The sequence below is a fragment of the Thunnus albacares genome, chromosome 14 (assembly GCF_914725855.1).
Source record: "Thunnus albacares chromosome 14, fThuAlb1.1, whole genome shotgun sequence".
Lineage (NCBI taxonomy): Eukaryota > Metazoa > Chordata > Actinopteri > Scombriformes > Scombridae > Thunnus > Thunnus albacares.
In genome coordinates, this window is record NC_058119.1 from 16,541,337 (window position 1) to 16,563,197 (window position 21,861).

Genomic DNA, 21,861 nt, shown 5'->3' on the forward strand with positions numbered 1-21,861 from the left:
AAAAAATGCACTGTATGCTGTCTGTAGAACACGTCTTTAGTTGTGTATCCTAAATCTCTTTCTGTAATTTTTTAAAATTTGTTTGTTAAATGGAGTACATGCTTAATATGTCAGTCTGTGTGGTGGGGTGCAATAAATATGCACACTAGCACATTAACCATAGCTGTCTGCACTCTTCTATGGAGAAATCCAGGTTTGCTTGCTGCGGCTTGTCGGTTTGCACCTGTCCAGTTGACAGTGCCAAAGTTCATTTTAAATGGAGCCAGCACTCTGAAAGTGTTGCATTTCACACCGTGTTTGTATTTTCACGCATCAAAATCGAACATAGTCCCAGTAGTATCACCTTTCCAGTGTTGCAATGTCTGATTCAAATAAATGAAAAGGTTTCACTACATCTTTGCCATAGACAAACTAAATGCAGAAAGCTGCTTTTTTCACTTTCACTTTTCACTTTCACTTCTGAGTCTGTGGAACATAATTTTCCTAGCAAGTCCTCCAAATTAAACAACCACATAGGTTGTTTGTACCTGCACTCCAGAATGACCCAATGGAGCATTTTCAGAGTGACGCATTGGAGCGTAATATGCCACTTACCAAAGCTGTTACATCACTGTTAAAAAAAAATTATGTTTTATTATGCGACACCATTGTGGTTAATATCTGGTTAGGTTTAGGCACAAAAACTACTTGGTTAGGGTTAGGGAAAGATCATAGTTTGGGGTAAAATGATGAAATGATGAAACGTTGGTATTACTTACTGACAGCAGTCTCCTGCACCCAAGTCCACTTTTTGCATTTAACTAATTATCTAGCCATCCACCCAATGAGCTTCTTCCTAACAAAGAAGTCACCTTATATTGACTCTCCCAGGTCATAATTACTAGATGCTGTCTGTCACTCAAAGGTCGTTTTTGTAGGTTGTTTTTGGCGAATAAATTTATGACTTACAGGGTTGTTTTTAATGGGAGGACAGGCTCAATTTTCCAGATGTTTCCATCAACAGACCATCTCAAACAATTCTTATCTTGCCTGCTTCCTTCCAGGTAAGTCAGTCAGTCCTTTGCTTCTTTAGAGGAAAAAGTCCTTTTGTAAGATGCCACCTGCCATGGTCGTCATGGTTGACAGGAGCAAGAAGACAGCGACAGGAAGTTACTAAAGTTGTTGGAGCGTAAGTATGTGAGGAAGGTGGGATGTGGTTCCTGCAGCGCTCAAAGCAGTCGTTAGTCACGGTATCAGCAACAGTATTTACAGTGAAAATCCACAATAACTCAAGGTGATTTGACTTCCATATTACAATATCTGTAACTAAAGAAGAAATGAATACCTTTGCAAATATCTTGCCATTTGTTTTCTTTCCTAATAGATACAGGCTGTATAGGTTCATTCGGGTTTGAAGCATAGCCCTTAATCGCATGCTGAATAGTGAGAAATTGATGTTTTTCAAAAATGTCCTGGAAATAAATAGACCATCCTGTCATGTGGGTGGAGTTGTGAATGAATGATGCATATGAGCCTTGAAGGACACGTTAGTGTCCTTCCACTGATCCTCTATTCACCTGGTCTGTACTCCAGAGACGGGCACAGTGTGACCTTGGTCGGTAACACGAAAGGAGCTGGCTGTGGGAGGGGAGGGGAGGGAAAGGGGACGATAAGATGAAAAGAGAGGCAGGACTGTGTTGCAGTCTGTGTCAGTTAAAGCCTATTTTCTCTCCTTTACTCTGTCGTTTACCTTCTTTTCTTAAAAAATGGAAAGCACGTTTAGCAGCTAATGAAGAAGAAATAGAGTAAACAGATAAGATGTATTAGGCCGTCTGGACTTACATCTACAAATTACTGAAGTGGTTTTAGACATTTAATTACAGGAAATTAGCACATGCAGAATTTATCTTCATCTCATTTCGCTCTCATTTTTTGGGCTTCCTCATTAGCCTTCTAAAATTGACTGAGTCTTCTCTGGATTTATATGATGAAAACAACTCAGACACACACCAGTGCACAACTTAGTCAGGGTTTAGCTTGTATCCTGCCTGTTTTTGTACTCTGCACCTTTGAGTCTGCACTCTCATAATTTATGAATTGTAAATTTGAAATCTGGGTGTAATTGGCCTCACTGTCTCGACAGTCAAGCATAATAAGTTTTTGTATCCTTGCTTGTCTGTTGTATCAATAAAAAAAGGAAATATTTAATTAGGAGGGTGAAACTGTAACGAAAGGGGCAATTAGCATTCACGTCATTGGAAAGTCTGCTCAGAGGCAAGCTATCAGCAGACTGAGCCTCAGACAGTCTTAAGTGGACTTTCCAGTACTCTGATAGCCTCGGACTGGATTGTCTTCATTCAAGGCTGCGTAACTGACTGATGATATTAGATTTAAAGCCCAGAAAATGTTTGTGTCCTTCTTTCATGCTTCTTTCATGGAAAATTCTATCACTTTGGACTTCTCAATTTGGGCAAAGGATTGTCAGACATACAGTATTAAGACAAAAATACATATATCCAGTATTTGTTGTTTATGTTAGTCCTACACAAAAATGTGTATGACCTCTTTTATTATTAATCACAATGGACTTTAAAAGGCTGTCCATGTTTGGTGATCCTTGTCAAACCGGAAAGAAAGCTTGAGTATGAATTGGTATGCTTGTGGTACGTCTGTTCAGTCACACAGTGTGAATCTGTAGTGTGGGTTGAGTTATGCAGTGTGTGACTAGAATACAGAGTGTGTTTTCTAACAGAATGTCAGATCATACCTACACCTACGAAGCTACGTCTATAGCTCTCTGCCATTTGAGGCCGAGGGACAGGGGAGATCACGACGTGTGCTGATGTATGGATGTATGCCATCAAAGTTTAATGGAGGTTTCATATGTTGACATTTCCCTAGTGAGAGTCTTCTCACTTACCTTGTGCAGTGACGTGTGATTCTATTTCATTTTGTGTCTGAATCTGTATTGACACTAGAGCCGTGTCTGATAATGTAGGAGTATTTGTTATGAAAGCAAACACTCGGAATGGATGCACATGTTTGCTCTGCAGTGCAAACATTGTGACAATTTGATGAGCGAGCGAACACTATAGAGTTGCATTTGTCTTCTGTTTCAATGATGTGAATTACTCTGAGAAAATCTGTATCGGATACGAATGAATATTTACTGACTGCTGCTCTTCTCATTTTGTTTGAAACCTGTTATAAAAAACAGATGTGTATGTTGAGAGATTAAAGCCACAGGAAAACAGAAACAGTGCACTGGTTTTGCAAGAGCTTTCCTTGGCTGTGGACCTCTGAAATCCTCTCTGGCTGAGGCATCAATCGGACATTTTGGAACTCCTCTTTCTGGCTACCCATCGAGCCAGGCTGGATTAATGAACAAGCTTATCCTGATGCCACACAGTACTGATGGGCATTCTTGACTTCCCGCTGAGGATTCCCACTCATGTAATCTTGGGGAACCCATTAAAATTCTTAGAAAGTATTTATTTAAGTATTTGACAGTGAGAGAAACAAAAATATTCCAGTTGAGATTTTCTCCCAATTCTTACTTAACAACTACACTACCCCTGAGGATATCTGTTTTTCTGCCTTTGATGTCGACCTCTGGAAGCTCCGAAACAATAGCATGCAAATCAGCTCACAATTGAGCTGCCTCATTAGCCCCAGGCTTTGGATTTTATTAATATTTTGCACAAGTAGGTTTTTTATTTAATAAATTAACTAAAATAGCTTCAGATTAAAACTTCAAACTTTCTCTCATGTGGTGTGAGCCAAGGTTTTATTGGAGATGATGTGAACAAAGGGGGTCCTTAAGGCTGGGTGATTAACTGATTTTAAATATGTGAGGCTTGTTTAGATGTATAATACAATAGACAAAAAATAATACACTTTTTATGGCAGATGATTTTTCTTGTTCACACAGTTAGTAAGAGAAGTGCTTTACTTTTAAAATGTGTTAAACTACCAATAAGAAAATTTAAATCAATAGCAATTTGTATTGTAGGAGTTGCTAAAAACTGATGATGTAGCCCTTTGACCTTATCAAAAAAAAAAACAACAATTTGCCAACAAGGATATTTTTGATGCAGTGCTTTAAGTAGAGAAAATGGCGGTGACAGTTTTGTGTATCTACAACTGGGGAGAGCTAGAATAAATCCACTAGCATTACTTTGTTATATAGAGTGCCCAGAGAGAATGTCTAACAAAGATTTTGCAATAGACCAAGGTAGTATCCACTTATCTATGAACATTTAAATACCTATTTTTGAGGACCTGTTGTGTAAACATCCTGCAAGTCCAATTTTTAATAAATGATAAAATTTGTTGTTTGTAACTGCCCTCCAGAACAACACATGTAAGCGTCTTCTGATCTGAAACCTCTATCAGCAGAACAACATCATTTGTCAGTGATTTCCAAAACCTGAAAAAGAAAAGGCTTTTATGGTGTGACAATATTGTGTTTAAGGTTTGACCGGGTTTAGGTACAAAAACAACTTAGTTAGGGTTAGGAAATTGGCATTTTTTCGGTTCAAATAAGTATGTGATCATGGTTAAAAAATAATAATGTGACCTTTGTCATTATGGTTACTGTACAATCATAATCACTTGGTTAAGGTTAATGAAAGTTAGTGCAATCATGGTTAAAATAAAACAAACAAACAACAAAACAGGAAATGAACAGTATCCTCCTGTGGCAAAGTCCCACATTTTGTTGAACCACCCATCCACCCTAACCTGCTCCCTTCATCATCCTTCCTCCTTTGCTCCTGATGGCTAAGAGTCATAATTACTATGCCTGCTAGAGGGTTTTTCCACATGAACATAAACAAATGCCATTTTTGGAATGAATGAATCAATTAGAGCTGTCGTTTTTCTTCCTTTCTTGTCGTCTCTTTTTGCAGCGACATGATGGAAGTACCCAGATTTTTCAGGTATTTAATTCACTGCAATTGGGAAAAAAAGACATCCCATTTGGTTATTTTCTACTGTATTCATGTTTTTCTGAAATTACTCCTCTTTTTAGGATACAGAGAGGGACTTTGAAATGAAATGCAGAGGAGTCAGAAGCCTTTGAGTCGCCTCTCTCTTGACCTTGGTAGTTGGCCTCAATGCGAAGGGAATATTATTTATGTTGTCAGCCCACATCACCTGTCTGCAAGACTGTGCTCTCTCCCTGTCACAGGGTACACTTAATGGATAGAGGAAGTCATTAGACAGGCCCCCTGTTGGAGGAGGAAGTCTTGTGTGAAATTTTGGCTCAGTCTTAGGGCACCTCAAAGAGCTTCCACAGACAAGCCGTGATGAACCCTCGAAATTCTCTAGACTGCCAGATCAACTGAGAACGTCACACACTCACGTGTGTTTATACATGTAAGTTAGTGTTATTATGTGTTTACAATTCTGCAGGCGTCATATGACTGCTGCTACCTTTAGCCCGCTTGCAATGCTGGAACCTGAAACCTGTACACGTTGAAGCGCATACACATATACACGGTTTAACACTGCCCTCTTTTACACTTCCAGTCTTTCAGTCTGCCTGCTAAAGTGCACCTCGGAAAACATCCAACAGATTTAGCTCAGCATGTTAAATATAGAAAGGGATACACTAATGAAAACCTACACGGCTGCTAAGGAGAAAACATAGACATCATCACAGAATACTGGTCTGCTGACATGATGTCGACATATCACAGTTTGTTGCGAACAAACGTGACTCACTCATGCCATATCATCGCATGTGAATCAGGGAATTAAAAAAGCTAATTTGCAATTATTACAGGAGCATTTGCAGCAGTGGCTATACTTAGCAATCCTTTTATTTCTGTCTTTCATTTTTTTAATTTCTCAATTTCATTTGTAGACGGAGGGAATGCCCCTCTACCATCACTATTCTTGTAGGTTTCCCCTGAGTGTTATTATATTGGTCCTGATTTGCAGTGGCGGCTGCTCGGTTGGTTGTCTTTGGTAGATTGTGGGTTTGAGGTCGACAGTTAGCCTTCGTAGACATTCTGTGGAGAGAGAGAGTGTGTGTGTGTGTGAGAGAGGGAGAAAGGGGGGGATGGGGTGAAGGGGTGGACTGGCTTTCACAGCTGAATAACTGGGTCAATTTAAGATGATGACGCTTCTTATCTCCTCAACTCATTGCTGGGTCTTCACTGTTCACTGCTCAGCTTCTCAGCTACCAACCACTGACTGCTCAGTCATACTTCTCCCTCTCTCTGCCCCCTTCTCCACTGCTCTCTTTCTCTCTTTTCTCTTTCTCAACCCCATGTGACCCTCTTACTTTGAACATTAGAGGCAAAGATTAGCTTGAAGGAAATGTCAGTGTATATGCATCTAAATGTACTGTGTGAGCTTCTGCAGCATTAACATCCAAATGCTGTTGTGTGTAAAGGGGGTTTCTCACTTTGGCTTTGGTGTCCACCTTGCACCTCCAACTCACCACAAGCATACTGTGCCATCTTGTGGGAAAAGCACATATTTTAATTCCTGTATAGAAAACACAACAGGTTCTGGATCATATGATTCCCTCAAGTCAATTGCTTCCTTTCCTAATCAGTCCAGTGAAATGCCTTTTATTCAAAAAGCCAGATGTTATCATCATGTTTCAGCTTGCTATCCATCTCCTTTGTGCGGCGCATCATTGATGTCTTTGGCTTGTAAGGTTATTCCGGCCCTGGACGACTCAGTGCCCAGGATCACCATCATCCTCCATTCAAGCGGCAAACCATTAAAAATGCAGTGGAATGGGGGTGTTTACTTAGTACCGCAACGACAATGCATTGGATCAATCCAAAGGACCATCAGATGAAAGTAATCAAGCTCCTATCATCAATAATGAATGACACCATAAGCCACACCAGTGGGCTTCTATTGTGAGATCGCTGAATAGGAGAATGGATCACAGTGGAGGAACTATTGTACCTCGCTATGCCGGCCAGCTGCTGAGAAGATGATGATTGCGATGATAGTGGCAGTGATGATGACGGTGATATGACCTCTAATGTTTGCAAGTGCAGTTTGCTGAAGGGTATTATTGAGGCACATGTGGCTGTTTTTGTTTTGTTTTTTTTTTTACGAGGGAGTGGAATAAGTGGAAGCTGACATATAAATTACCAATATAAAAATGATTCAGTTTTTTAGTATTTGCTACAGGATCTAACTGTAGTTTTTCTGCATAATTATTGTTATAAGATATACAGCATTACATTAGATTTAAATAATGCATTCATATTTTGTGCTACTGTATTGCTGAATTGTTGCACTATAGATGAGTTTGGTGGCTGAATAATGTGTTGTGCTCTTAAGTGCTGCCACCTTTACTGTGGTGTTCAGTTCAAATGAACACACTTACACTGGCAGAGGAAGCAGAGATGTTTGGGTTTGTTCATGGTCTGACAGATGAAGGTCTCTGTGAATGTGGAAGTTATTCATTCTCAAAGCACACGACTGAAATTAGTTATGACAAAGCCTTGACATTAACATACCGGCTATGTCCAACTTCTACAGTTAGGATGTGAAAGTGCTGTTAGTTAAGTGAAACCCAGCGAGAATTACTTACCTTAGGTTGACTTTTAATAATCAACCATGATTTCTTGCATTATAATCTGAAGAAATGCGTCATTTAATAAAAATCAGAAACACACTGATCTTAATGAATTTAAACGGATTCAAAGTTTGTCTTTATTATAATTTGAACAAAACTATGTTCTTAGACTCTCTACAAGATTAATTAACTTAAGTTCCCTTACCTGACTTTACCTTACCAGTCATATATAGTCACTGAAACATTATGCAGACAACAGTCCAGCAGGGTCACAATCTCACACAATGCAAGCACTGACTCAGCATAGTAGTTGAAGAGTACACGTCAACACTTGATAACTGCAGTCCTCTCTAAGCACTTCCTCTCAACACCCCCTACACACATTGTCACTGCTCTTCTGTACAGTTAGGCTTACAAATGTGTGTCCTTTCTTTGCTTTCTATAACTGTGCTGGCTTGACCTTACACTGCTAGCATTCAGTAGGCTGTATTTGCTGACATGAAGGTGAACATTCATTATTCAGTGAATGCTTTTTGAAAACGTCCACTGTTCTGCAACCTGCAAATACAGTGGAAAGTTGTCGTTTAATTACTGATTCTGTAACTAATGTTGTCTATTGTGTCCACCCAAACTGAATACAAGTCTTTGTTCATTGTGTAGTACATTAATAAGCAGAGTTAGAAAACGTTTGTAGGTCTATGAGAAGTCTCTTTTGCATGAAATTAATTTCTCCTCCGTCTGTTTCTTTCTCTTTGCAGGTGGTGTTAGTCTTTGCACTCAGCATCGGGGCCCTCGGAATATACTTTATAGATTCTTCAGAGTAAGTATTAATTTCATTACTTATTTTTTGGATCATTTGACATTTCATACATCCTCTGACAGCTATACTGGGTAAAATTAACTTTACATACATTTACATTGGCCTACTTACTAGTGCACATGCATTCTTACTCGTATCCACACACTGCAACCTCTGAAATGCAAATGCACATATTCACACCCCCATAAGTACTCACAAGCAATGATACATACACATACACACACACATCTGCATCTGAGGATTTGTCAATGGGAGTCAGTTTCCATGGCAACAGAGACAGGCAGATACTGTATGTGTTGGGGATCTTGTTCTGTGTGTGAGTGAGTGAGTGTGTGTATTGTCAGTTTGTGCGTATCCCCGGCTGGCACCCAGAGACAGATTGCAGGCCTGGCATCTGTCCGATAACCACTGCAGCCACTTTCACACCATCCAGATCCAGACAGTACCTTTTAACAGGGAGAGTTTGGAATTTAAAATGTATATATATTTTCAGTCAGATGAGTTTCTCTCTGGTAAGGATATTGACTCATTAGCTTTGGCAGTAAGGTGCATGGTCAGACCATGGTTACAAGATGCTACATTATCAGGCAAAAATGAACATTTTGCTCAACCTAATTCTCTTTGGTAGGTAGTGTGATATGGGAATGGACTCCAGTGTATACAGAAGTATTTTAACTATTTTTCACCAAACAAAACAATCGTTGCCATGTAACATGAAATACAAAAAAGATGTTCTTTTTCCATGCGTCACTGTATTAAATGGGTTAAAATGTTTGTATTTGCTGATCCTGCCTGCTTTTTCTGTTGATTTGATGATAGTTTTGGTCATCATTCCTTTGGGTCATGATAACCTTTTCAAAAATTTTTTTTTTTTACAAGGAACATCAGAACACAGCAGTCAAATGTGATATATTTTACAAGCTAATTTAATTTAAGGTGCTACTTTATGTTGCACCTTATGACTATATGTGGCAATTCTGCACCTCACGATTTCAGTTAGATGAAACTTCCGCAGCACAGATCTTGACTGTTTCCCGCATTTTAAAAGTGCCATGGTTTAGAGCAAAATTAAAGCAAAGGAAGCAATATTTTACTTCCAATTATGTAGAATTATGCCATGTGCCTCTGGCAATAAAATAACCAAAATGTGTCACTATGCCCTGCATGCACACCAACTCTGTGTGCCTTTGAGTGAACTTTATTTCATGCACCATTGATTATACAAAATAAAACCTTAAATATTTATTATAATGCCTGCGGTTATGGAATGTTGGGACTGAAACATTTTGACCATGATATGGTACTTTTTCATTATATTCCTTCCCTCTGCTGGCTGTTGCAGCATGATATCTTTAAGTAATGGCAACCTTCCTGTAGTTTGTTTTCACTTTAATACAGTATCTGTGAACTGTGAAATTCTGTCCCTGAGGGAACTGAGTGTCTAAAACAGGGATGGAGATGTAAAATTGTTAAAAGACGTAAATCTAAAAGACAATCCAACCAGTCTCATCTTTAGAGCAGTGGGAATTTATTCTTAACATGAATCCTGTCACCCATTTATACCTCAGGATGAAAACCTTTACTTCCTCCTCCACATTCTCTATCTTTCTTTATATATCCCTCTATTGCTTCCTCTTTGTTTTCCTCTCTGCCTCTGGCATATCTTGAGCAGAAACAGAGATCGAGAGACAAATTTCATATCATACAAGTTTATAATCTTCCTTAATATTTAGATGATGACTAAACACACAAAGGAATTTTCTAAATCAATCATCAGTCATGTAATGATCATTAATCAATGAATCATTAAATCATTTTAGAAAATACAGCCTGAAAAAACTGGTGGGATGCAAGTAACATGCAGTTATTGCAGTTAGGGTTATTTATTATTTAACCTCCAAAATCCATCAAGAGTTACCTGATTGGGCAGCACTGTACCACATTGTACCACATATCCATACTGTACATACATGTTTTACATATTTAACCTGACATTTCAGCACTGACAGATATGCAGACATTGATAAATTATCCAAAAGACAACAAGAGAGGAAGGTTGAAAACACACAGTAAGGTTTGCAGAGATGTACCATGGCATAGCATCAAACCAGCAGGGTCAAAAAGGGAGACTAATTAATACTTTGTTTTGCTGTATGGATGTAGTTTCTCATACTATAGTATTTACTCTTTGTATTTTCTAAGTACAGTGCATTTTTAGTGTGTTTCTATGTTAGTTGGCATCCCAAAGGCATTGCCCAACCTCTCTCTCTGTGCTCCCATTTATCTAAGGCCAAAATCCCACCTCCCCCACCACCCCCTTGGTTTCTACCCTCATCATTGTGATTAGCTCAAGCTTGAGCTCACATGAGTGTGCACATCCTCTCAGGGGAACTACTGATCAACCCAGAGCAGGTTCACCGGACTCTGGGGGCTCCTAAACAGGGCCATGCTTGTGTTACAACCATACTCTCACTGCAACAGCTGGAGCCTCTCATGTGCACTACACCCATTGTTAGATGTTACACAACTGACCTGACAGTAAATCTCTCTCAGTTGTCTATTGAGAAAGATCTATTATGTCTGTTTTTGTCTCCGCAACAATCTATTTGATGTAATGTCTAATTGCCAAAGATGTCTGAAGCTGCCAAACTCAAAATAATCCAAGATGCATCATATGGCCCACCAAGGGCAAATGGTTCCCAATTATCACTGTGAAAAACACACATCAGGTCCACACTAGCTGTCACAAGTAAACAGCATTATAGTCTAGAGACCACAGAGCACAGGGTTGGATCTCAAATTCATCTTAAACTTCAAAGTTCTGCTGTCTTTTGTTGCATTTGTGACATTCATTCTTCCCAAGAACACTCGCCACAAGGACACAAATATTGACATATACTCTTCTTCTGATTACCACCTTGTGTGAGGGGTTGCATGTGCCTACATGTGTGAAGGAGGAGGGGCATACACTACATGCATAAATGAACAGATTCACATTCACACCCCCTACTCAAATGCTAAAAATGCTTTACAAATGACCTTCTCTCCATCTACCTTCCTTGCCACTAAATGTTAATGAGGAAATCAATGAGCAAAGATTTATAGGTCACTCTTTTAATGGTAGTAATTACTCTACCAAATAGCTTACTGAAGGCCTCATGTTACAGACTCATGAACTATTCAGGCTCTATCTATGGTTTGTCTCCCCTTCTCTTCCAAACTGCCATTTTGGCCATCGGATGAAGAGAACTGAAATCGTCTGTGAAAAAGGCAACAGTAATAGGACGGATTATGGTTGAGTCCCTGTGGTAAAAGTGAAAAGAGACATGTGGTGGAATAAGTGCATGTGGGTTGGACCTTGGGAGGCTGCAACTGCACGATGGGCTTTTATGTCTACTTTAGTGAAGCAGGGTATAGTCCCTTGGGGCAGGAACGAACACACACATACACACACTGGGTAAAACTCTGAAGAAAATGTACCTTTCTGGTGCCCAGGCACCAGTCCCTGAGGAGTTGTTTTGTCTTTCATAGCAGGGACTCTGTTGGCCAGTATCCTGCAGCAAAGAGCCACAAAAACCCAGAATTTGAAAAGAAGTTGAAATTATTAAATGGCTGCCCTCCCAAATGAGTGTGGATAGTAGTCACTGACTTGGCAACCATGTTGTTGTTAAGAGGACTGTTTTTTTAATGAATGGGAGTGAAGATGTAGCTTCAGTAAACACTGAGAATGATTGTCCATCTGTTTGTTTTTACAAAATGTTTTTTTAACCACAGTTCTGTGCAACACATAAAATGGCGTGATAAGACACCGCCTTTTCAGTTCCTCTGCAGCAGACTTCTCTTGCCAAACTGGTGCTATTTTGGTGATATTTTCAATGGGAGGATACAGTGTCCTCTCCTGCCCACATCTGAATATGCTTTAATACCTTGGCTCATCCTTCATCCTTCATCCCTTCTTTTTCCTCTTCTGTGCTCCCATCAAACAAATAAAGAGGAATGTAGGACAAAGTCTCTGCAGGCTGCTCTTAAAGGGATGCCCTTGTTCCTGCTCCACTTCTGTTTCTATATTTCTCTCCTCTCTCGATCCCTCCCTGTCACACATACGGATTATTATTACATGCACACACTTGCATGCGCATTAACTTGCAGAGGCGCGCACGTGTACACGCAGAGACACGATTTTGTGTCTAAGAGGCCTAATAAACAGTGGCCTCTGCCTGTAACTCTATCGTTAGTGTGCGATCAATGTCAGCACTGAAAAAAGAAACAGTACCTAATGACTAATTAATGGGGTAAGGTGAGAAATATGGCGGAGCAGTGAGACAAGCTTGGCAGACTTTGTGGGGATGAAGGATAACCTATATAGGGACCTCTCCTTCTTGGGGTGTCGTTGACAGTACCTGGCTGTTAGGTCTGGATGGAGTATCTGAGTCTCCAAGTTGATCAGAGAAGACCATGTAACCGTGAGATGACTTAATTAGTAGCTGACACCATTCCCAAGTGGCTTCACATTTAAATCCACAAACAGGCAATGACTCATTTCGATGAGTCATTTCAAAATCTTGAGACTAAATGCATTTAATATTTTTTCAACACTTTTAGGGAGATTTTCTCTTTTTAACTGAGTGAGTTGCTCTGAAAAAGAGAGAAAATTAAGCATCATTGTCACATGTAGATAATGGGCTTTTGTAAATGCTATGGCACATCACAGTGCTAGTGTTATGATCATGGAGCCTCTCCCTGGAGACTTCAAAAATTAAGCTTTGTTCTACAGACAGCCTTTGGAGTCCTGCTTAGCTCACATGTGGTGAAGCTTTACATTAAACAAGTCTTCCAATGAGAGTGAAGTTAGCGGATGTGGTGGATGAAACACTAATTTAAGTCTAATGAAAGAAATTGCTTTGGAGATGATTAGCTTAGTTAGTCTGCAATTTGATCCTTTTTTTGTGCTATCAGTGCACACCGAATGGTCCAACCTCTTTGTTGATCAACGTTACCATGGCAATATAAAGGCCATTTGCTGTTGCGGTTTCCTGATATCCCACCATGCCGAGCGAAAGGGCTATTTTTAGACCAGAGGATGAACACAGCATGACCCACTCTCATGAGAAACATGAGATGAGATTGAAATGATTTAAGTGGCTTTGTGGCTTTTTTTGGAATTTGTAGCCACTGTGTCAATTCATGGCAACTTACTAGAAAACCCCCCAAAAAATAAAAAAATATTTCATTTTATAAAAATTGTTACCAGTGTTCCTGAGTGAATTTATACAAAAACCACAATTTACACCACTTTTATTATTATTTGTGGCTACAACTGGACCTCATATGCCATGAATAGTGATTGACAGCCAGAAACAGCAGAACATGCCATACTGTAATATTTGGGGTGGTGGGTGGGGGTTTCTTCAGTTACCAAATGATCTAAATATACAGTATACTGTATATTGCAATTTACTGCAACAGCTTCCATGATCACCACATGGATCATATACATTTATTAATAGTAGTTTAGCTTTTGGAATTCATGCTAAAATCATAAATCACTTACCCCTGTGGTTGGTTGAATAGCATTCACACCAGAGTACAGTCGGAGGTGAACTGAGACCCACCATGTTCAAGTTTGTCTGACAGTACTTTCACACCCGCCAGAACAAACTGATCCAAATGGGGAAATACAGCAGTATAATTTTTTTTTTTTTTAATCATCCAAATCATTTATTTCCACTCAGGCTGTTTCAGTGCTGTAGTGAACTCAAAAGCCAGCTTGAAAATACATTTAATAATTTGATAAGAATTTTTTTTTGTTGTTAAGTTAATAAAGATTTGAAATTTATCTAAAAATTTAGGTCAGAAGGGATAGATTTCTTTTCTTTATGAGAGGATTAGGAGGGATTGTTCTAAAAAAAAAAATATGAATAAATTAACCATGAACTAGTAGAAGTGTAATTTCTCTTGCAAAGATATTTAAATTTTGTCATTTGGCTTTTATCCAAAGCGACTTACAAGCGAGACAAGACAATCAAGCGTTAGAGGACAGTGACTCTGGGAGAGCCGTGGTACAAAGTCTCAAGTAGTTGACCAGGTACAAATGCAATGAGAAAGAGCACTAGACAAAAGATTTTTTTTTTAAATATAAAGTAAGAAACAACAGGAAGTGGACAAGTGCATAAGAAATAAGAGAGAAGTGCAACAATCAACAACGTGCCAAAAAGTTTAAGGGCCTCAAGTGTCGAGGTGTTCACAGAAGAGCTGATTTTTCAGGCGTTTCTTGAATGCACCAAAGGGGTCAGCAGACCGTATGGAGCTAGGTAGCTCATCCCACCATCGCGGAACCACAAATGAGAAGAGTCTGGATAGTGATTTTGTACCAGACAGTGATGGTATTACCAGATGTTGTTCAGCAAGATACAGCTCCTTTTTATCCTAGTGTCCTTACTTCTCTCTCTTTTTTTTTTTTTTTTAAACATTTAGTATTTCCTTTTAGTTTATTGCGTTGTTAAGCATTCCATGTGTAGTTGTGGTTTCTTTTAGTGATGTGCTATTTTTATTCACAACCTACTCCTTTAGAGTCTAAAATAAATAACATCTTTGTAGCGGAAAAGCTTGAAGGGGAATGCAAGTCATTTGCATTCAGATGAAAACATTGAATTATCTATTTTTAGCCTCCCTGCAGAGGTTTTATTTGTCCATTGCCCTTGTAGGTGTTAAAGTATTTCTTATTTTAGTAATGTGCCTTGACCTAAATCAGTCATTTAAGTACTAACCTGGCCTTCTTTCAGCTTTACAGACCCCTCCATGCTGAGAAATATGGCATATGAGCAAGATATTCAGTTATTGTGCTCGAATCACATTCTAAATGTGCCCCTATTTTTCTTTTTGGTTGTATATTGATATTTGGTTATATATTGGGTGTATTGGGTGAGTTGAATACTAACAATAACTCTAACAATTCTGTAACTATATTCCAAGATGCTTATGCTCACTAGAGCAGTAAGACAGTTCAGAGATTTGGTGTTTTGCATTATGGTTGTGAGCATTAGTCAAGCTGGCAGGAGTGTGTTGTTGTTGTCTTCTCAGGGGGCAACCTTGCTGTTGCTCCTGCAGCTTGCCAAGGTCATGTTCAGGCTAACAAAGGGCTGGCTCCTGCTGACTGACTGAAGGTGTTTACGACTATTTTTAGAACATCATCATGAACATACTCTTTTTGCCCTTGTGAACAAATGAGTTTTACCTCTCTGGTTGCGTTTTCCAGAGGCAGAGTGCCTGGTCAGAGGAGGTTAACGTGAGGAAACATTTTATATCCTGAAATAGACTCACATGCTCTGCAGCCTTCCCTCAGGCAATCTCTGTTCTCCTGTGTATGTCTGCATGTGTGTGTGTGTGTGTGTATGTGTGTGTGTGTGTGTGTGTGTTAGTGCTGGCTTTGCTAATAAGGAGTAGTAGGGTTAGAGAAGGGAAAGAAGGCCTAGTGTGTTGCAGACATTCACTGACTCAAACACAAAAATATGCAAGTTTATTACAGAAGCTTTGGAATCTTCAGGCAATTTCCATGTGGCCTAAAACTAGCAATGTGTGCTATATATATATATGAGACAAATTGTCCTCAGTACCTCTGGGAGCTTTGTCCCCCTCCCTTTTCACTCTGTCACTTTCACATCTTCCTCTCCCTCTTACTGTCACTATGTCTCCTCTCTTTCTGTCTCTTTTATCTCTCTATGTCTTTCTGCTGTCTTTATTTCTCTATTTCCTCTCTCTTCTTCTCTCTCTCTCGTCTCTCTTCTTCCTGTCAGGCACGATGGTTTAACCCCAGGCTGTGCCAGGGCTTAAGGAGTAATAAGAACTGTGGTGGGCAGATCTATTTTCTGCAGGACACTGGCAGCTTGTGGCCAGGAATCCCATGTGATTGTGTAGTGTGAAGTGACATTGAGAGTGGGAATCAGGATTTCGTCTTGTCTTACATGCTCTTTCTGTAGGAAACACTGACACAGGAACACATGTACAGGATAATGCAATCCAATACAACAGCTCTGCCAAATATTACATTTCTGAAGCTTAAGCAATTTTTGTTGTGACGGTGTCAAGAGTGATGATGGGTAAACTCTGGCCGCTGGCTTTAAAGTTGGATGTGCTATACCCTGACATTCACACCGACACATTACTTCCTGCAGTGGCATTGAACATGCTGCAGAATTATCCAATGTGAACACAATTCCCACGGATACTAGACTGAATTTCTGAGGCCATAGTTGTTATTGCCTTATTGCAATTCCCCAAAAATCATAATTTTGCCCCTATTATATAAATTTAAACCTGCAGTTGGGTTTCTGGCCACTTGGGGGCAGCACAACAAGCTGCAAACACAACACTGACATTTACTATCACCTTATAAAGTTGTGAAGGCATTATCAAAATGTTTCCTATTTTACACATCCAGCAGATACATTGCAACATTAGTATTTATTTGGAGTTTTGTTTCTGGGCATCTTGCATATGTAAGTCTAATATTCAGTCTTTTTGTTTTGTTTTTGGTCTCCACCAACTCCTAGGGAAAATATCTGTCTCTTTAGCTGCAAAATTTTTACGAGCTAGTTTGGTGCTGGGCAGGCAGTGTACGGTAGGTTTATCAGAACATTATTAGCTGACTCAAGGTTGATGTGTTCGAACCAAAAAAGTAAAGTTTAGGGCCATAAAAACAAAACTGCAGAGTTGAGGGATAATTTGAGGATTTGATACTATGGTTGAAACCTTTTTTTTCAGTTTTCAGTATAAGAATGTTGATTAGTGATTTAAAAAACAAATATATAATATGTATAAATATAATATTGACTATACACACAAACTCTAGCTCTCCTCATACGGTACATCTATTTTTTGTCTATTTGCTTTTTGCTCCTCTGTTTGCACAGTTATGTTTAAGAAGAGCCTATATTTATTTTGACAGATGATAAAACTATGCATGTTGACTTGCCATATTTAACTGGTTAATTTCTATTTTTACTCTTCAGCTCATGTTATCATTTTTATGTGTTTTGAAACCCATTCAGCAGCTCTACAGTAATATATTGTGGGAACCTCTCCCATCCTGTCCTGAATAAGTCTTAATTTTCTATTGTGCCTCTGAGTTTAAGAGAGAAAACGTAGGTCTGCCTGGTGTGTCTTCCCCCTACTTTAGTTAATGATAAGCTTTACTATGAAATAATGACTAAATGAAAGCTTCCAGAGTGTAGCTATTGTGTTGTCTTATAATACAAAATCAAGACAAATTCAATGTACCACTCAGCCCCTGCTGTGAGCCGCCATGCTCTCACTGTGTTATTGAGAATGCTTTGGGTCACATGACTGTGGATGACCAGTTATTCAGAATTAGGCCAGAGCTGGGCCTAAAGGGAAACGCCATAGTGACCACTCCAAATGGTGTCTTCCGTGTGCACCATCTGTGTGTGTGTGTGTGTGTATGTGCTCATATGTGCTTGTGAGTGTATTTTCCTGTCCGTGAGGGTTAGCTAAGGATATGGTTTCAGATTCGTTTTGGGAGGAAGAGGGGCAAGTGAGCTTTAATCTGTAGATGGATGTGAGGCCCGTCTCAACCTGCAGGCTATATCGAGAAAAAATGGCATTTAATCACCCCAGGAATATTGTGTGTGCTTAGGCTGTATGTATGATTCATGACAGGTTTGTGTTTGTACGCTTGCTTAGTTTGATTCCTACAGAATCACGTGGAGATGCTGGTGGTGAGTAAATAATTGAGTATTTAGGCCAGATCAATGTTAACTCCTTTGAAGGGTCAGATGCAAATTAACCTTTGTCAGAGGTCTGATTGCACTTTATGAGAAAATGCCTTTCAACCAAATGAAATCTGTTTTTTTAAAAACAATTGCCCCAGAAGCCAGATTCATTCTAATTATCTTGGACATGGGCCAGGGTTTTACATCATCTTAAAGATCACATCAGTCCTTAGGATATGCTCGAGACAGACCACACACTCAGGAATTAGAAGTTGGATCATCTTCTTGGAGCCATACGTCTTCTCTGGCATGTCTGTACTCAGTCATCTATTTTAATGGATCATCATGTGAGAAAATGCTTGATGTAAACTGGAAGATGACTAAGCCTCACTCCTCAACCTCTGGAGATTCTCATTATGCAGTAAACTCTATCCAGGATCTCACACTGTGCCCCCATGGGCTCCATACATACAAATGTACACTTTAATGTTTAATTTGAAAGTATGGGACTTGTAATTGTGTGCTCTTGTAATAGCCTTGTGTGTGTTCCCTTGCCAGTCTATACATTCCCAAAGGTCGTCTATTGCCAAGCAAGCCTTCATGCATATTCATGATTCTCCCACAGAGGGATTTCCTCCTTACTCAGGAGCAACATACAGTATTATGGGCCCATGTCCAAGTGACAAATGGGGTGGGCATGCTACCTATTATTGCTTTGTTTAGAGCACCCACTTGCTAATGGTTAATCATAACAAGGTAAACGTGAAGATGGATTATATGACAGACCAGGCAGATCATGACTCATTTATCATCATCATCTGCCTTTTTTAAGGAACACCCAGCTAGCTATCGCACTCTCTTAAATGCAGAGAGCTGTGCAGTCTTTTTCTCTGTGTGGAGCTTCTGTCATATGAGGGAATATCTGCGGGAATATTTGTGTTTGACAGATGCTGAATAATTTATGCATGGTGAATGTGCCGTCACATCAAAGCAACTGTTCTTAACTCCCAATTTCAGTTAATTTTCAGCTGTTTAATCTTCATGTGATTGACTCTTCAACTAGGTCTTTTATCTTGTTCTGTGACCCCCCTAGTGCTCAAAAGAGGAATTGCAGGATATCAGTGAATGTCAATGGCAAAACACTAAACTGGTATTAGTAATAGTGTTCATAATTCCATATTTTGATTAGATGTATTAACATTTGACAGATGTATGTTTACTGAGTAAATGTAAAATATATTTTTTTGCAAAGACCGGTCAGTTTAAATGGTAAGGATTGGTTAGCACCATTTGACATTAACCTTGTTTCCATACTGTAGATTCATGACAGGAGAGAAAAAGGAAAAGCGATAATTACTCATCTTTTGGTGGGATTGTGTTGAGATGATATGATCGAATTGTTTTACCAAATGTTGTTGTCTGAACTAATGATGATGGTGATTTATAAACCAACAAAAGGAGATACTTAAGTTTTTGTTTTCTGTGTGTTCTGTGTGATGTATTGCATAACAGTAAGTATAAATTTGATTGTTTTATGTGATTTTGTGTACATAGAATATTGTGACATATAGTAATATGGGCAGTTCTTATTGTGTATTCTTTTTTTAATGTTGTGATTGTTGATTTCAACACAGTGGTATACAAAGCTCATACACCAACTGTAAACAAAGAAACAAAAACAAAAAAAAGCAAGAAAATAACATTTATATCATGAAAATATGGCGAGGCCCCCAGTTTTGGCCACCTTTGTGTTCATGATTGGAAAGAAGAGGAAGACCCTTACTCTACAGTATCAGTTCATGTGTTTAACCTGTGAGTAATGTATTTTTCTCTCTCTTTCTCTTTGTCTCTGTTCTCTAGTCCTATAGAATCCTGCCAGAACTTCTACAAAGATTTCACGTTACAGATCGATATGGCCTTCAATGTCTTCTTCCTTCTTTATTTTGGTCTGCGGGTAAGATGCCGCATACACTTGCATGCTCACATGCATGTAAAGATTACATGCATATACAGTACTGTACACATTTACTGCTAAAGACACTGACACAAACAATATGCACACAGCCATATAATTTTAAGAAAGTATTTTAAAGTTTTGGTAAAAAAAAGAAAGAATAATTTTTACAGGACAATCAACAATGCTTACATAAGCAGACACCCACCTAAGTCACCCCTGAATATTCACACAGCATGCCTTTAGTTTAGACAGACACTGTTGTAATAATGTTGCTAGCATGGCTGTCATGCCAGAGCAGCATTCCAGTGGTGCGAATGCAAGCCTGACATCCTGAATGAATGAATAAATAAACTCATAAGCTGCTTACACCACCAACCCCTTTGCATGACTCAGCAAGTGGGGTGAAGCTTTTGTCATTCTTTACAGTATGTCAGCAATGCCAGGGGAAGACATAGCCTGCGGTTTGAATGGTGGGCAGTGATGGTATGGTGGTGTTTTGAATAACTTAAAGTTAAAATTTGTCATTTTAAATGCCATCCCTCTTTCTTTTGATAGTTTATAGCAGCCAATGATAAGCTGTGGTTCTGGCTGGAGGTCAACTCAGTGGTCGACTTCTTCACTGTTCCTCCTGTGTTTGTCTCTGTCTACTTAAACAGAAGCTGGCTTGGTAAGTCTGCATAAATCTCTCATCTGTTTCTTTCTCTCTGTTTCAGAATCCACCCTTTCTTTTTTTTTTTTTTACTGTATAGCCTTGCCTCGCCTTGCTTTCTTTTGCAGTTTTCCATGTTTTTTTCCTCATCCCCACCACCCTACCACTCTTCTTTTTCCATTCCTCTTTTTGCCCTCAATCTTCACGTGTCACCCCTCCTTTTTATCACTCCCTATCTCTCCCTCTGCCTCTCAGTCCCCCCTCTGTCTCCCCATTACTGGGAGTGTGTCTCAGAGGCCCTCTTGCTCGGGGCTGCAGTCAACTTTTCCTCATCATCGAAAGTGACAGGGCTGGGTTCCTCTGATGTTTCAGGGAACACAGACACAGTAGAGTGGATGGGCTAATGGGATGGAGAGTGACTCGGAATAAAGCTGTGGTCATGTGTGTATGTGTGTGTATTTGTGCTTCACATTTATTGGTAATTGCCGTGTTCAGGCATTGCACCTGGAATACCTCACAGCAGTCCATAACTGCTATCAAATGGGCTCATTCACACTCACACAAAAAAAGCACACACAAACACATGTGTTGTTATCCTCATACACACGTACACAAACACAAATAGACACACACTCTTGCATGAGCAGACAGGAAAACACCCTAACCTGTATTACATAATGACCTACTTTTCTCAGTGAATTCAGAGTATTGTGCGTTAAATTGCACTGCAGTATGGAGTTCTTTTGTAGCTGTATTCTTTTTCGGGTGCACTGCTACCCCACTTTTAAAACCATATATAATACTAGACATTGTTGCCATACTTCATTTCAGGATCTTAGGTACATGCTAACCCAAATTCAGTCAGAATATAAGGCTGTTATATTAACTGTAGTACAAGGAGGTGTAGGAACTGTAGTAAAAGGCCTGACAATGAATAAAAATATCAACACCTATGAAGTTAAACACTGACATGGACAGCTACCTTTTATTCAGAAAGACTACATGTATATATAATGCATGTTATTTAGGTACATTTAAAGGATAATCCTGCTGTTTTTGTTTTGTTTTGTATTGTTTTTTTACAACATTGGTCAAACTTTTTAAGTTTTGGCATCTCTCCCATCAGTGACAGGGCTTTTTCACTGTAGGAAAATCACTGAAAATAATAAAATG

At 39.2% G+C, this 21,861-nt stretch overlaps 1 protein-coding gene across 9 annotated transcripts in view; it reads left to right on the top strand.

Moving 5' to 3' along the window:
• The window catches only part of kcnma1a (potassium large conductance calcium-activated channel, subfamily M, alpha member 1a), a 140,379-nt gene that overhangs the window by 56,095 nt on the left and 62,423 nt on the right, over window positions 1–21,861 (top strand). For all 9 annotated transcript variants that reach the window (XM_044372474.1, XM_044372467.1, XM_044372475.1 and 6 more), the window contains exons 3-5: window positions 8,293–8,354; window positions 19,943–20,036; window positions 20,595–20,706. In XM_044372474.1, the coding sequence (XP_044228409.1) occupies window positions 8,293–8,354; window positions 19,943–20,036; window positions 20,595–20,706 (268 nt within the window). The remainder of the gene's footprint in view (window positions 1–8,292; window positions 8,355–19,942; window positions 20,037–20,594; window positions 20,707–21,861) is intronic.